This window comes from Babylonia areolata, chromosome 28, assembly GCF_041734735.1.
Source record: "Babylonia areolata isolate BAREFJ2019XMU chromosome 28, ASM4173473v1, whole genome shotgun sequence".
NCBI classification, from domain to species: Eukaryota; Metazoa; Mollusca; class Gastropoda; order Neogastropoda; family Buccinidae; genus Babylonia; species Babylonia areolata.
This window is the reverse complement of record NC_134903.1, coordinates 23,495,785-23,513,019: the sequence shown is the minus strand read 5'-3', so window position 1 is coordinate 23,513,019 and position 17,235 is coordinate 23,495,785. Positions and strand designations below refer to the sequence as shown.

At 41.3% G+C, this 17,235-nt stretch overlaps 1 protein-coding gene across 2 annotated transcripts in view; it reads left to right on the top strand.

Moving 5' to 3' along the window:
- The window catches only part of LOC143301952 (spermidine synthase-like), a 17,636-nt gene extending 1,086 nt beyond the window's left edge, over positions 1–16,550 (top strand). Inside the window, exons 2-8 of one of the 2 annotated variants that reach the window (XM_076616427.1) lie at positions 3,732–3,852; positions 8,391–8,483; positions 10,929–11,082; positions 12,174–12,257; positions 14,138–14,283; positions 15,426–15,548; positions 16,161–16,550. In XM_076616427.1, the coding sequence (XP_076472542.1) occupies positions 3,732–3,852; positions 8,391–8,483; positions 10,929–11,082; positions 12,174–12,257; positions 14,138–14,283; positions 15,426–15,548; positions 16,161–16,178 (739 nt within the window). In that variant the 3' untranslated portion in view covers positions 16,179–16,550. Of the gene's footprint in view, positions 1–3,731; positions 3,853–8,390; positions 8,484–10,928; positions 11,083–12,173; positions 12,258–14,137; positions 14,284–15,425; positions 15,549–15,990; positions 16,015–16,160 lie in introns of those variants that run through there. The other variant, XM_076616428.1, reaches the window with a different exon arrangement.
- The last annotated feature ends 685 nt before the right edge of the window (positions 16,551–17,235 follow it).

Here is a 17,235-nt window from a genome sequence, read left to right as displayed (position 1 = left end):
TGCAGTTGTTGCTACTGTTGCTACTGCTATTGCTGCTACTGCTGCTGCTACTGCTGCCACTGCTGCTACTGCTATTGCTACTATTGCTGCTGCTGCTGCTGCTACTGCTGCTACTGCTATTGCTACTACTGCTGTTGTTGCTGCTGCTGCTACTGCTATCTTACTACTGCTGCTGCGGCTGCTATTGCTGCTGCTGCTATTGCTACTACTGCTGTTGCTGCTGCTGCTATTGCTATTGCTACTACTGCTGCTACTGCTATTGCTACTATTGCTGCTACTGCTACTGCTGCTACTGCTATTGCTACTACTGCTGTTGTTGCTGCTGCTGCTACTGCTATCGCTACGACTGCTGCTGCTGCTGCTGCTGCTATTGCTATTGCTACTACTGCTGTTGCTGCTGCTACTACTGCTATTGCTACTACTGCTCCTACTACTACTGCTGCTGCTACAGCTACTACTGCTGCTGCTACCTCTACTACAACTACTACTACTACTGCCGCTGCTGCTTTTCCTGCTGCTGCTGCCACTTTCTTTTAACGTCTTAATTGTAATCGTTGTATATATATAATTGTGAATGGAGTAACTCTTACTATTTGTTAATTATTTCATGTCCATGCCTAATTGTTTGTTCATTTCCCGTTGTGTGTGTGTGTGTGTGTGTGTGTGTGTGTGTGTGCGCGTGCGCGAAATATTCGATTAATTTTCTGTCGTCTGTCACCGTCTGCAATGAATGTAAATTGTTTCAACACATGTTGTAAACGTTACACAGAGCCCCTTGCCATAAGGTGATGTACTTGTTACACAATCATTTGACAAAAAATGACATAACAACAACAATAACGACAGCAACAACAGAAACATCACTGAGATAGTTGACCTCAACGTCTGTTTGTTTGTTTTTTGTTGTTGTTGTTTGTTTTTTTGTTGTTGTTTTTTTGTTTTTTGTTTGCTGTTGTTGTTGTTTTTGTCCAGTTGATACTTTTATTTCGTAGTATTCTTGTTGCATTGCACTTTTATTTTGTAGTTTTCTTGTTGCATTGCACTTTTATTTCGTAGTTTTCTTGTTGCATTGCACTTTTATTTCGTAGTTTTTTTGTTGCACTTTTATTTCGTAGTATTCTTGTTGCATTACACTTTTTTTTCGTAGTATTCTTGTTGCACTTTTATTTCGTAGTTTTCTTGTTGCACTTTTATTTCGTAGTATTCTTGTTGCATTGCACTTTCATTTCGTAGTTTTCTTGTTGCACTTTTATTTCGTAGTTTTCATGTTGCATTGCACTTTTATTTCGTAGTTTTCTTTTTGCACTTTTATTTCGTAGTATTCTTGTTGCAATGCACTTTTATTTCGTAGTATTCTTGTTGCATTGCACTTTTATTTCGTAGTATTCTTGTTGCATTGCACTTTTATTTCGTAGTTTTCTTGTTGCACTTTTATTTCGTAGTATTCTTGTTGCATTGCACTTTTATTTCGTAGTATTTTTGTTGCATTGCACTTTTATTTCGTAGTTTTCTTGTTGCATTGTACTTTTATTTCGTAGTATAGTATTCTTGTTGCACTTTTATTTCGTTGTTGACTCACTTGTGAAAACAAAGTGAGTCTATGTTTTAACCCGGTGTTCGGTTGCCTCTGTGTGTGTGTGTATGTGTGTGTGTGTGTGTGTGTGTGTGTGTGTGTGTGTGTGTGTGTGTGTGTGTGTGTGTGTGTGTGTGTGTGGTAAACTTTAACATTGACATTTTCTCTGTAAATACTTTGTCAGTTGACACCAAATTAGGCATAAAAATAGGAAAAATTCAGTTCTTTCCAGTCATCTTGTTTAAAACAATATTGCACCTCTGGGATGGGCACAAAAAAATTAAAAAATGAAGCCTAATTATATGCAAACTGCATTTACTGTTATATTTATATTTTTTGTATTCTCTAAACTTGGCACTTTGATCTGATATTCTGACCCAACAACAAGAGCAGCCATTATTATCATATTTTGTTCAAACAGGAACTTCTTTTGCTAAGCATGGAAGTTTTATTTATTTTGCAAACGTTTTGGTGCAGATAGTAAAAAAGGGAAATTACTCTGTAATTAATGCTAGGGGACTTAATTCGCTTTAAACTGATCTTTCTCATCTTAAACATTACATTTTGAAATTATACTCAATACATAAAAAGCTTGGATTTTTTTTTAAAAGTGTATCACAAGTGAGACTTGCAGGCTTTGCCTCTCTTGTTTTCTTGTTGCATTGCACTTTTATTTCGTAGTATTCTTGTTGCACTTTTATTTCGTAGTTTTCTTGTTGCATTGCACTTTTATTTCGTAGTTTTCTTGTTGCATTGCACTTTTATTTCGTAGTTTTCTTGTTGCATTGCACTTTTATTTCGTAGTTTTCTTGTTGCATTGCACTTTTATTTCGTAGTATTCTTGTTGCATTGCACTTTTATTTCGTAGTTTTCTTGTTGCACTTTTATTTCGTAGTTTTCTTGTTGCATTGCACTTTTATTTCGTAGTTTCCTTGTTGAACTTTTATTTCGTAGTATTCTTGTTGCATTGCACTTTTATTTCGTAGAATTCTTGTTGCATTGCATTTTTATGTTGTAGTTTTCTTGTTGCATTGTACTTTTATTCCGTAGTATTCTTGTTGCACTTTTATTTCGTAGTATTCTTGTTGCACTTTTATTTCGTAGTATTCTTGTTGCATTGTACTTTTATTTCGTAGTTTTCTTGTTGCACTTTTATTTCGTAGTATTCTTGTTGCATTGCACTTTTATTTCGTAGTATTCTTGTTGCATTGCACTTTTATTTCGTAGTATTCTTGTTGCATTGCACTTTTATTTCGTAGTATTCTTGTTGCATTGCACTTTTATTTCGTAGTATTCTTGTTGCATTGCACTTTTATTTCGTAGTTTTCATGTTGCACTTTTATTTCGTAGTATTCTTGTTGCATTGCACTTTTATTTCGTAGTTTTCTTGTTGCATTGCACTTTCATTTCGTAGTTTTCTTGTTGCATTGCACTTTTATTTCGTAGTTTTCTTGTTGCATTGCACTTTTATTTCGTAGTTTTCTTGTTGCACTTTTATTTCGTAGTTTTCTTGTTGCATTGCACTTTTATTTCGTAGTTTTCTTGTTGCACTTTTATTTCGTAGTATTCTTGTTGCATTGCACTTTTATTTCGTAGTTTTCTTGTTGCATTGCACTTTTATTTCCTAGTATTCCTGTTGCACTTTTATTTTCGTAGTATTTTTGATTGCACTTTTACTGAGTTGTGATCTTGCTGCGTTCAGAAAATTTACATTCGGTGATTGTGAATAATCATTGTGATTTTATACAATGCTGCTGGTTAGTTCGTTGTGTTATAAAATGAGTAACCATTTGATTTCTTCTTCCTTTCACCCTTCCCTCCTTGAATTCCATCCTTACTCTCTCTGTCTCTGTCTCTGTCTGTCTGTCTGTCTGTCAGTCTCTCTCACATCAAACAAAGTTCGTTCGTACGTTCTGTCTCTTTGTCTCTCTGTCTGTTTGACTCTCTCTCTCTCTCTCTCTCTCTCTCTCTCTCTGTGTCTGTCTGTCTGTCTGTCTGTCTGTCTGTCTCTCTCTCTCTCTCTCTCTCTTCATGTCTTAGTTCCTTTCTTTCTTTCGATCCTTCCATCCCTTCTTTTTTTTCTTGTTTTGTTATTTTTATTTGTTTTTGACGGAGTTGGAACGCCGTACACAACGATGAGTCACTGCGCCTTTTTCAGCAAAAACTATGGCAACGTGTTGGTTCTGGACGGGGTGATTCAGTGCACAGAACGGGATGAGTTTTCCTACCAGGAAATGATCGCCCATCTGCCCCTCTTCAGCCACCCCCACCCGCGCAGGGTGATTCCTCTTTGATTGATTGATTGGTTGGTTGACTGGTGTGGTGGGTGGCTGATCGGTTGGTTGGTTGGTTGATTGACAAGTCGGTTGATTTGTTAGTTGGATGATTGTTTAGGTGCTGGTTTATTGTTTGGTTGGTCGATTGATTGACTAGTTGGTTGATTGGTTGGTTAGATGACTGGTTGTTTTGCTGCCTGTTGATTTGTTGGTTGGATGACTGTTTAGCTGCTGGTTTGAATGGTTGGTTGACTGTTTAGCTGCTGGTTTGAATGGTTGGTTGACTGTTTAGCTGCTGGTTTGAATGGTTGGTTGACTGTTTAGCTGCTGGTTTGAATGGTTGGTTGACTGTTGGTTGACTGTTTAGCTGCTGGTTTGAATGGTTGGTTGACTGTTTAGCTGCTGGTTTGAATGGTTGGTTGACTGTTTAGCTGCTGGTTTGAATGGTTGGTTGACTGTTTAGCTGCTGGTTTGAATGGTTGGTTGACTGTTTAGCTGCTGGTTTGAATGGTTGGTTGACTGTTTAGCTGCTGGTTTGAATGGTTGGTTGACTGTTTAGCTGCTGGTTTGAATGGTTGGTTGACTGTTTAGCTGCTGGTTTGAATGGTTGGTTGACTGTTTAGCTGCTGGTTTGAATGGTTGGTTGGATGACTGTTTAGCTGCTGGTTTGAATGGTTGGTTGACTGTTTAGCTGCTGATTTGAATGGTTGGTTGACTGTTTAGCTGCTGGTTTGAATGGTTGGTTGACTGTTTAGCTGCTGGTTTGAATGGTTGGTTGACTGTTTAGCTGCTGATTTGAATGGTTGGTTGGATGACTGTTTAGCTGCTGGTTTGAATGGTTGGTTGACTGTTAGGCTGCTGGTTTGAATGGTTGGTTGACTGTTTAGCTGCTGGTTTGAATGGTTGGTTGGATGACTGATTGACTGGCTGAGTGGCTGGTTGGATGACTGATTGACTGGTTGAGTGGCTGGTTGGATGACTGATTGACTGGTTGGCTGAGTGGTTGGTTGGATGACTGATTAAGTTTAACTATTTTGAATGGAATATGTAATGGCGACCTGGAAGGTCGCTCCACATATATTTCTGATACAGGGAGTAGTGTTGTTGATTACTGTATTTTTTCAAACGAGCTTTTTTCCATTGTGTGTGATGCATGTGTGCTGAATGTTTGCGAACGGATAGATTCTGATCATATGCCTGTTACTGCAAGTGTTACTTTTCCTAATGAAAATATATGTGATACAGTATGTACTGATCAAATTTTGGAGAAGTTTGTATGGAATGATAACAATGCTCATATATTTAATGATCTTTTACGCACAGAAGGAATAAGTACTGAAACTGATAAGGCGATAAATTTAATTGATGTTGATGTTAACGAAGCTCTTGTTAAGTTTAATGAATGTATGAGAGAATGTGCTGACTGCATGAAGAAACGTATCTATATTGGTAATAACAGAAAGTTTGATGATTGGTTCGATCAAGAGTGTAAGATTGAAAAAAGAAAAGTAAGAAGACTATTAGCGAAATGCAGACGTTCTTTGGATGGGAATGTTTGCCATGAATATAATCAAGTCAAACGTGAATACAAAAAAATGTTGAAAAGAAAAAAGAAACAGTTTAACGATGCATTGTTAGATCAACTTGTCACATCCATACAGAACCAGAAAGAGTTCTGGGAAGCTGTTCACAAAACCTCATTTAAAATAAAACAACCAAGAAATGACATCAGTATCGACACATGGTTTCATCACTTTAAAACTTTGTTAGAAAAAGATACAGCTAGTGGTAATGTAAATGGGGATGTTCAGTATGTTGAGTCTAATGACTATATGAACCGTCCAATTTCTAGGGAGGAAGTATTATATTCAATGAGGAAACTGAAAAATCGTAAAGCTGCTGGGCCGGATAGTATTATTGGTGAAATGTATAAGAATTCAAATGACCATGTTATACAGTTTTTTGTTAAATTATTTAATACACTATTTGACAAGGGTATCTTTCCTCAAAGCTGGACAGAATCAGTTATTTTACCTCTTTTAAAGAAAGGAGATGTCAACAATCCAAATAACTATAGGGGCATTTGTCTTAGTGATATAAGTAGCAAAATGTTTAGTACAATATTAAATAATAGAATACAAGAATGGGTACAAGAAAATGACATTACCGGAGACCCACCTTAAGAAAGGATATTCAACAACAGATCATATGTTTGCTCTTTTGGCACTGGTACAAAAGCAATTTTCTAATAATCGTAAACTTTATGTAGCCTTCATTGATTTCGAGAAAGCCTTCGACTCCATAAACAGACATCTGCTATGGCCAATATTGTTGAAAAATGGTATAAGAGGTAAATTGTATAAGTGTATTCGGGGTATTTATGATACCGTAAAATGTAGTTAGATGTGGTGCACAGTTGACAGATTATATAGCCTGTACAGCTGGAGTAAAACAAGGTGATGTGTGCAGTCCAGTGTTGTTCTCCCTTTTCATAAATGAACTGGCCATTGATGTTATTAATAACGGAAGACATGGTGCCACTTTTTCTTTTGATGCATTTGAATTATTTATCTTGTTATTAGCAGATGACGTTGTACTTTTGTCAGAAATTATTGTTGGTCTACAGACTCAGCTGAATAACTTACAACGTGCAGCAAGTTCCCTTCAACTGAAAGTCAACATGTGTAAGAGTAATATCATTGTATTTAGAAAGGGGGGATATTTAAGTTCACGGGAAAGATGGTTTTATGATAGTATTACAATGCCTGTTGTCAATGTTTATAAATATTTGGGGATAAATTTTACTACACGTTTGAGCTTTGTTTCTGCTTGTAAAGATCTTGCTAGCAGGGCCAAAAATGTCTTATTGTGTGTTATAAAAAGATTATCTTCGTTAAATAATACTTCTCTACAATTGTTTTTGAAATTTTTTGATGCTCAGGTACAACCCGTCATGCAATATGGTTCTGAATTATGGGGTCTGCATAAAGCCGCGTTGGAATGTGAATCTGTGCACTTGTTTGCGTTGAAGAAATTTCTAGGCGTAGATCTGCGTACACCTAATGATCTTGTTTATGGTGAAACAAATAGACATCCGATATATATTAACTCTGCTATACAGTGTAAACGTTATTGGCTTAAGTTGTTACAAATGGAAGATTATAGAATACCTTATAGAGCTTACAAAATGATGTATGAGTTAGATATTAGGGGAAAGAGAAATTGGGTCACAGATGTACGTATTTGTTTATTTAGATATGGATTTGGTGATGTATGGTTGAATCAAGGTGTTGGTAATATACATCAGTTTGTAAGACTTTTCCGGCAACGCTGAATTGATTGTAGATGGCAGGACTGGAATTACCATATTCAAAACAGTGAAAGATTTAGTTTCTATAGAACTTTTGGACATACGCATGATGTTAAACAGTACTTGGTATGTAACATGGACATGTATTTGAAGTATGTAACAACAAGATTTAGGTTAGGCGTGTCAGATTTAGCTACACATTACTATAGATACAGAGATTTTACTGACAATGATTTAATTTGCCCACTATGTAAAGAAGACAAAGAAGACGAGGTACATTTTGTTTTTCGTTGTCCAGCTCTTTGTAGAATTAGAGAAAAATATATACCACCTAAGTACTATCGACAGCCATGTTTATTCAAACTGAGTTTATTATTGTCATCCACGAGACATGCTGATATATGGAATCTGGCACTGTTTTTACACCAGGCATTTAAATTTCGGGATATCGTGACATCTTAAGATGCTGTACTTCATTGCAGCGTTTATGTAATATGTGTACTTATTATGGTTGGTTATATATTTTCATTTTGTTTGTTATTACTTATATTGTCACTTACCCCTTCATAAGGGGCCTAGGCCTATTAATGAATAAATAATCTGAATCTGAATCTGAATCTGAGTGGTTGGTTGGTTTATTGATGGTCGGTCGGTAAGTTGTTTATTGGATGATTGATTGCTTGGCGGCTTGCTGATTTGTTAGTTGGTGGGCTGGTTGATTGATTAATTGATTAGCTGGTTGGTTCGCTGATTGGTTGGTTGGTTTATTGATGGTTGAATCGTCTGTCTGTCTGTCTCTCTCTCTCTCTCTCTCTCTCACCATAAAATCGGGTCGGTGGAAGCGATTTACATAAATACGAACCTTAGCAGTAGAACACGAAGATTGTGCTTATATACACCGATAGATATTGTTTTGCATCCCTTGTGAAGTGCAAAAGAATGTTGTGGAAAGAGTTAATGTGTAGGAGGGAGGGAGGGAAGGGAGGAAGCGTGTTTTCCACATGGCGACATCAGCATGTTGCTTGATTCATCAAACCATTTGAATCTTGAGTCCTCCCTCTCTCCCAATCTCTCTCTCTCTCTCTCTCTCTATTTTGTGTGTGTGTGTGTGTGTGTGTGTGTGTGTTGGGGATAAGGGGGGGTTGAGCGTGGCGGAGTGTGTGTGTGTGTGTGTGTGTGTGATGAGGCGTAACGTGGTTGCACATCTTCGTTTTGATTGACATGTGAGCAGGTGCTTGTGATTGGTGGAGGGGATGGGGGCGTGGTCAGAGAAATCCTCAAACACTCACAGGTGGAGCAGATAGACATGTGCGAAATCGATGAGGTGAGTACATACGAACACACACACCCATGCCCTCGCGCGCACGTATGCTCGCCGATATGTTGCTCATGCTTACACACACACACACACACACACACACACACACACACGATTGCACGCACGCACGCACACACACGCACGCACGCACACACCTGTCCTCTCCCCCCACTCCAACATGTTTGAATTATATAAACCAGCATTTTACACAGCCCAGGAATGAGACCACTGCCGTAAGTCATCATTGTAGTGACGTGTGTTCATTTTTGAAACCACTTTCCCTCATACGGATGTTAACTGTTCGCATTTTTTCGACCCTGTGTTAAGCAATCAGAGTGCATTATAACAACCCATTATATAAAGGTCATACGTGTAGATACAGATGTCCGTTTTCAACGTGAACAATGATTATAAGATAAACATCTGGGAACCCGGACTTTCACCGCTTGTAGACAGATGCCCGAAAGACTGCCAACTTGCCTTGGTGGTGGGTTTGGTGGGGGAGGGGGTGTCTTGCGTGGGGGGGGGGGAGGGGCGTCTTGCGTGGGGGGAGGGGCCAAGAGGGCGTCTTGCGTGCCTCAGGGGTGGGTGAGGGGGCGTCTTGCATAGGGTGAGGGGGGGTGAGGGGGCGTCTTGCGTGGGAGGGGGACAAGGGGGCGTCTTGCGTGGGGGGGAGGGGGCGTCTTGCGTGTGAGGGGGGCAGGGGGCGTCTTGCGTGCCTCAGAGAGGTGGGTGAGGGGGCGTCTTGCATCGGGTGAGGTGGGTGAGGGGGCGTCTTGCATTGGGTGGGTGAGGGGGCGTCTTGCATAGGGTGGGTGGGGGAGGGGGCGTCTTGCATCGGGTGAGGTGGGTGAGGGGGCGTCTTGCATCGGGTGAGGTGGGTGAGGGGGCGTCTTGCATCGGGTGAGGTGGGTGAGGGGGCGTCTTGCGTGGCGGGGTGGGTGAGGGGGCGTCTTGCGGGGGGGGGGGGGGAGGGCAGGGGGCGTCTTGCATAGGGGGTAGTGAAGGGGACGTCTTGCTTGGGTGGGGAGGGGGCGTCTTGCATGGGGGGGAGACGTCGTCTTGCGTGCCTCAGAGGGGTGCATGAGGGGGCGTCTTGCATAGGGGGGCGGGGTGAGGGGGCGTCCTGCATAGGGTGGGTGGGTGAGGGGGCGTCCTGCATAGGGTGGGTGGGTGAGGGGGCGTCTTGCATAGGGTGGGTGGGTGAGGGGGCGTCTTGCATAGGGTGGGTGGGTGAGGGGGCGTCTTGCATAGGGTGGGTGGGTGAGAGGGCGTCTTGCATAGCGTGGGTGGGTGAGGGGGCGTCTTGCATGGGGTGGGGGGAGCGGGCGTCTTGCGTGTCTCAGAGGGATGGGTGAGGGGGCGTCTTGCATAGAAGGTGGGTGGGTGAGGGGGCGTCTTGCATAGGGGGAGAGGGGGGGTGAGGGGCGTCTTGCATGGGGTGGGGGGAGGGGGCGTCTTGTGTGCCTCAAAGACCCCTAGAGTTATGTCCCTGGAAGCTGTTGCTCCTGGTAGGGCCGCCCAATCCGGACAAAACGGTCCCGTCAAAAAACAAAAAGTTACGGAAACAGCAACAGAAAAAATGTTGCTGCCTCACATGTCAGAGGGCACAACGGACATTCAGTAAATGAGGAAGGAAGTAAATCAGGTCTGACTAGTACATAAACTCATCATGCCAGGCAAGCTTTCAGAACCTAATACCCCATGCTGTAAATACAATTCCAATACTTGCGTGCGCTCAGATGGTCATATTGCACTGTAGTACAGTAATGTCCGCTGTTGTCTGTGGTCAGATGGTCATATTACACTGTAGTACAGTAATGTCCTATTGTTGTCTGTGGTCAGATGGTCATATTACACAATGTACAGTGATGTCCTATTGTTGTCTGTGGTCAGATGGTCATATTACACAATGTACAGTGATGTCCTATTGTTGTCTGTGGTCAGATGGTCATATTACACATTGCACAGTAGTATCCACTGTTACCTGTAGTCAGATGGTCATATTACACATTGCACAGTAGTGTCCACTGTTGTCTGTGGTCAGATGGTCCTATTACACAATGTACAGTGATGTCCTATTGTTGTCTGTGGTCAGATGGTCATATTACACATTGCACAGTAGTGTCCACTGTTGTCTGTGGTCAGATGGTCCTATTACACAATGTACAGTGATGTCCTATTGTTGTCTGTGGTCAGATGGTCATATTACACAATGTACAGTGATGTCCTATTGTTGTCTGTGGTCAGATGGTCATATTACACATTGCACAGTAGTGTCCACTGTTACCTGTAGTCAGATGGTCATATTACACATTGCACAGTAGTGTCCACTGTTGTCTGTGGTCAGATGTTCATATTACACATTGCACAGTAGTGTCCACTGTTGCCTGTGGTCAGATGGTCATATTACACAATGTCCAGTGATGTCCTATTGTTGCCTGTGGTCAGATGGTCATAGAGGTCAGCAAGCAGCTCCTTCCCAACATGGCTTGCGGGTTCTCGGACCCTCGCCTTCGGCTCCATGTGAAAGATGGTGTTCACTTCATGGAGGAACATAAGGCCACGTTTGACGTCATCATCACCGATTCCAGTGACCCGATTGGTCAGTTTATACATGTAGTTGTAGAAAGGGAAGGAGGCGGTGAGAGAGAGAGAGAGAGAGAGAGAGAGAGAGACAAGACAAGACAAGACAAGACAAGACAAATTCTTTATTTCGAGGATAACAGATAAGCACTGGTGTGCTTTTTTACATCCAGTCCCCGCCCTGAATAGGGTCTGCACTACACAATATTTAATAAAATGAAAGCATGGTGTTAGTAAATATACAGTAGAGAGAGAGAGAGAGAGAGAGAGAGAGAGAGAGAGAATGATTTTTATGACAAAGAATATGATAAGGACGAGGATGCAGAATTAATTAAATTGTGGGCAGGTTCGGCCTGTTTGCTGTTCAAGAAATGTTATCACACACTGTCACTGCTCTGCCGACAATTGTAGAGTGATGGCCTACAGGTAACGCGTCTGCCTAGAAAGCGAAAGAATCTGCGTGCACTGGTTCGAATCCCGGCACAGTCGCCAGTATTTTCTCCCCTTCCACTAGACCATGAGTGGCGGTCTGGACGCTTGTCATTCGGATTAGACGATATACCGAGGTACCAAGTGCAGCACGCACTTAGCGCACGTAAAAGAACCCACGGCAACAAAAGGGTTGTCCCTGGCTAAATTCTGTAGAAAAATCCACTTCGATAGGAAAACAAATAAAATATATTTTTAAAAATTAAAAAAAAAAACACAAAAAAACACTGCAAGCAGGAAAAAATACAAAAACATGGGTGGCGCTCTCAGTGCAGCGACGCACTATCCCAGGGGAGAGCAGCCCGAATTTCACACAGAGAAATGTATCGTGACAAAAAGAGCAATACAATACAATACAATACGATACAATACAACTGATGTTGAAGATTAGGATGAATCCTTTCTATGGTGAAGATTCTGATGAGGACGACGATGAGGATGAGGACTGGACAATGTACATACTTGTGGGCAAGTCAGGCTTGTTCGCTGTCCGAGAAATGTTTTCACCCGCTGTTACTTTTCTGCTGACAAAGGATATTGAAGATAAAGATGAATCCTTTCTATGGTGAAGATTGTGATGACGAGGAAGAGGCTGAGGACTGGACAATGCATTGTGGGCAGGTCCGGCCTGCTCGCTGTTCGAGGAGCGGTACTACCAGCTGATGAAAGAAGCTCTGGCTCCGGGGGGAGTCATCTGCAGTCAAGGTCATTCAGTGTTGTTTTGTTGGTGTTTTTGTGTTTTGTTGTTGATTTTGTCTGGGTAATATTTATTGATATTTATTGATTGATTGATATGTGCATGTGTTTAATCATCATCATCATTTTCTATTATTATTATTTGTTTGTTAGACTGACGGGAGAGCCTGTTGGGTCCAGGTGTGTTTTTTTCTGTTTTGTTTTTTGTCCTTTTTTTGTGTGTGTTTTGTTTGTTTGTTTGTTTGTTTGTTTTTTTGTTGTTATCGTTGTTGTTTGTTTATTCGACTGACAGGGGAGAGCCTGTGGCTGCACATGTATTGTGAGCATTCATTATTTCATATCATTTTATTCTATTCTACATTATTTATCTATTTATGTATCTACTCATTGTGACCGACAGGGGAGGGCCTGTATCTGCACGTGTATTATTGTTATTTCTATTTTTAACTGACACAGACTGCACGTGTATTATTATTATTTCTATTTTAACTGACACAGGCTGCACTTGTATTACTTTTATTTCTATTTTTAACTGAGACAGGCTGCACGTGTATTATTGTTATTTCTATTTTTAACTGACACAGGCTGCACTTGTATTATTTTTATTTCTATTTTTAACTGACACAGGCTGCACTTGTATTATTATTATCATTTCTATTTTTAACTGACACAGGCTGCACTTGTATTATTATTGTTATTTCTATTTTTAACTGACACAGGCTGCACGTGTATTATTGTTATTTCTATTTTTAACTGACACAGGCTGCACTTGTATTATTTTTATTTCTATTTTTAACTGACACAGGCTGCACGTGTATTATTGTTATTTCTATTTTTAACTGACACAGGCTGCACTTGTATTACTTTTATTTCTATTTTTAACTGACACAGGCTGCACGTGTATTATTGTTATTTCTAATTTTAACTTACACAGACTGCACGATTATTATTTTTATTTCTATTTTTAACTGACACAGGCTGCACGTGTATTATTATTATTTCTATTTTTAACTGACACATGCTGCACGTGTATTATTGTTATTTCTATTTTTAACTGACACAGGCTGCACGTGTATTATTATTATTTCTATTTTTAACTGACATAGGCTGCACTTCTATTATTATTATCATTTCTATTTTTAACTGACACAGGCTGCACGTGTATTATTGTTATTTCCATTTTTAACTGACACAGGCTGCACGTGTATTATTATTATTTCTATTTTTAACTGACACAGGCTGCACTTGTATTATTATTATCATTTCTATTTTTAACTGACACAGGCTGCACTTGTATTATTATTGTTATTTCTATTTTTAACTGACACAGGCTGCACTTGTATTATTGTTATTTCTATTTTTAACTGACACAGGCTGCACGTGTGTTATTGTTATTTCTATTTTTAACTGACACAGGCTGCACGTGTATTATTATTATTTCTATTTTTAACTGACACAGGCTGCACGTGTATTATTATCATTTCTATTTTTATTTGACACAGGCTGCACGTGTATCATTATTTCTATTTTTAACTGACACATGCTGCACGTGTATTATTGTTATTTCTATTTTTAACTGACACAGGCTGCACGTGTATTATCATTTTATTTTTAACTGACACAGGCTGCACATGTATCATTATTTCTATTTCTAACTGAGTATTATTATCATTCATATTTTAAACTGACACAGGCTGAACATGTATCATTATTTCTATTTTTAACTGACAGGGGAGAGCCTGTGTCTTCACGTGTGTCATTATTATTTCTATTTTTAACTGACAGGGGAGAGCCTGTGTCTGCAAGTGTATCATTATTATTTCTATTTTTAACTGATAAAGGAGAGTCCATGCACGTGTATCGTTATTATTTCTATTTTTAACTGACAGGGGAGAGTCTGTGGCTGCACCTGGAGCTGATCGGCAGCATGCAGCAGTTTTGTCGCTCCCTCTTCCCCTCTGTGGCCTACGCCTTCACCACCATTCCCACCTACCCCAGCGGACAGATCGGATTTCTGCTGTGCAGTCCTGACCCCGTCAGTTCAGTGCCGCGGTCTTCATCTTCACTTCTTCTTCTGCTGCTGCTGCTGCTTGTTCTTCTTGTTCTCCTCCTCCTTCTTCTTCTTCTTCTTCTTCTTCTTCGTTCCTGGGCTGGAACTATTGCGTTCATTCGCATGTACACAAGTGGGCTTTTACGTGTGTTAGCGTGTGTGTGTGTGTGTGTGTGTGTGTGTGTGTGTGTGCCACATTGTATGTGTGTGTGTGTTAGTGTTAGTATGTGTGTTAGTGTGTTACTGTGTGTGTGTGTGTGTGTGTGTGTGTGTGTGTGTGTGCCACGTTGTATGTGTGTGTGTTAGTGTTACTGTTAGTGTGTGTGTGTGTGTGTGTGTGTGTGTGTGTGTGTGTGTGTGTGTGTGTGTGTGTGTGTGTGTGTGTGAAAAGTCAGTTATTTCATGATTCTAAGAGGTACGGTGTGCAGCACTACTGACTGAAGGCACACACACACACACACACACACACACACACACACACACACACACACCACACATACACACACGCATACACATACACACACAACACACACACACCACACACACGCACACACACACACCACACACACACCACACACCACACACTCACACACACACACACACACACACACACACACACACACACACACACACACACACACACACACACACACACACTCACACAGAGTCACACACACACACACACACACACACACACACATGCACACGCACACACGCGCACGCACACACACACACACACAGTCACACACTCACACACACACGCGCGCGCGCGCGCGCACACACACACACGCACACACATACGCACACACACATACCACACACACACACACACACACACACACATACACACACACACACACTCACTCACTCACTCACTCACTCACACACACACTCACTCACACTCACACACACACACACACACACACACACACACACACACTCACTCACTCACTCACTCACTCTCACTCACACTCACAGACACGCATACACGCACACACACACACTCTCTCTCTCTCTCTCTCTCTCTCTCTCTCTTACACACACACACACACACACACACACACACACACACACACACACTTCCCCACCAACGTCACATGACGACGTATTGTTTCCAACCACCGCAGTCAGTGAACTTCGCGGAGCCCAGGAGAGTGCTCAGTGCAGGGGAGAGAAGCCAGATGGCGCTGCGCTACTACAATCCCGACATCCACCGCGCTGCTTTCTGTCTGCCCGAGTTTGCTCGCAAGGTATCGCCACTTTCATTCAGAGATGATGATGGTGACGGTAGTGATGATGATGATGATAGTTTTGTTTTCGTTGTCTGTCTCTGACTCTCTGTGCTATATCTTTCATACACATACACACATGCACGTCCCCTCTCCACCTGCCCCCTCCCGACCCCAACCCCTCCACATATGTCATACAAGGTAACCATACTAATCGTGTTCTGTATTCAGAGCATCCAGACCAGCTGATCCAGTGTGTGTGTGACAGTGTGTGTGTGTGTGTGTGTGTGTGTGTGTGTGTGTGTGTGACAGTGTGTGTGTGTGTGTGTGTGTGTGTGTGTGTGTGTGTGTGTGTGTGTGTGTGTGTGTGTGACTCTGTGTGTGTGACTCTGTGTGTGCGTGCGCGCGCGCGTGTGTGTGTGTGCCATACAAGGTAACCACACTAACCGTGTTCTGTTTTCAGAGCATCCAGACCAGCTGATCAAGTGTGACAGTGTGTGTGTGTGTGTGTGTGTGTGTGTGTGTGTGTGTGTGTGTGTGTGAGACACTGTGTGTGTGTGTGCGCGCGCGCGCGCGTGTATGTGTGTGTGTGTGCCATACAAGGTAACCACACTAACCGTGTTCTGTTTTCAGAGCATCCAGACCAGCTGATCAAGTCATCGGCGTGATGTCCACCTGACGGTCTGGGGGCATGAGTGCACGTGTACCGGACAGCACCTGTGAAATCCTCTGCTCCTTGGTGTTGTATCACTGGGGCCCAGGGCTTTACCTGCTGCGTTGTGCCGGTCACTGTAGGGTTCCCGCCATTGCACTTCTCAATATTTTTGGATGCCAGGAAACGTAGCATTTTCTCATTTGTTTGAAAAAAATAATTTAATTGTATGGTTATAAATTTGACTGCTATTCATTTAATCATGTTTTGTCATTTAAAAATAAATGTATATTCATATAATTCTTTATGTGTGTAAGTGTTTGATTGATTATTCATTTATTCGTGTAGTTCTGCGTTTGTTCATGTAGTCATATATGTATTTATGTATAATTAGGTCTACGCTATTGTTTTGTTATGTTCTATTGAGGGTTTTCAATGCGGTCGGGTGGTTTTATGTTAAGCTGCTCCTTTTGTGTGTGTGTGTGTGTGTGTGTGTGTGTGTGTGTGTGTGTGTGTGATTTAGATTGTCTTTCAGTGTGGACAAGAAGACATGAAGAAGATGACAGTTGTAACGGTTTGAGTCGTGTCTTGACAGTGAGTGCGCGTTGCTTCTCTTCGTATCGCTCTTCGCATTTATACCGTAATCTAAACTTGGCAGAGAGGTAAATTTCCACTTCTTACATTTTAAAAAAGACAGGAAAATCAATATCAACCCCTCACTTGGCAGAGAGGTAAATTTCCACTTCTTACATTAAAGGAAAGACAGGAAAATCAATATGAACCCCTTACACATTTATACCGTAATCTAAACTTGGCAGAGAGGTAAATTTCCACTTCTTACATTGAAGGAAAGACAGGAAAATCAATATGAACCCCTTACACATTTATACCGTAATCTAAACTTGGCAGAGAGGTAAATTACCACTTCTTACATTAAAGGAAAGACGGGAAAATCAATATGAACCCCTTACACATTTATACCGTAATCTAAACCTGACAGAGAGGTAAATTTCATCTTCTTATATTAAAAAAAAAGACAGGAGAATCTATATCAAC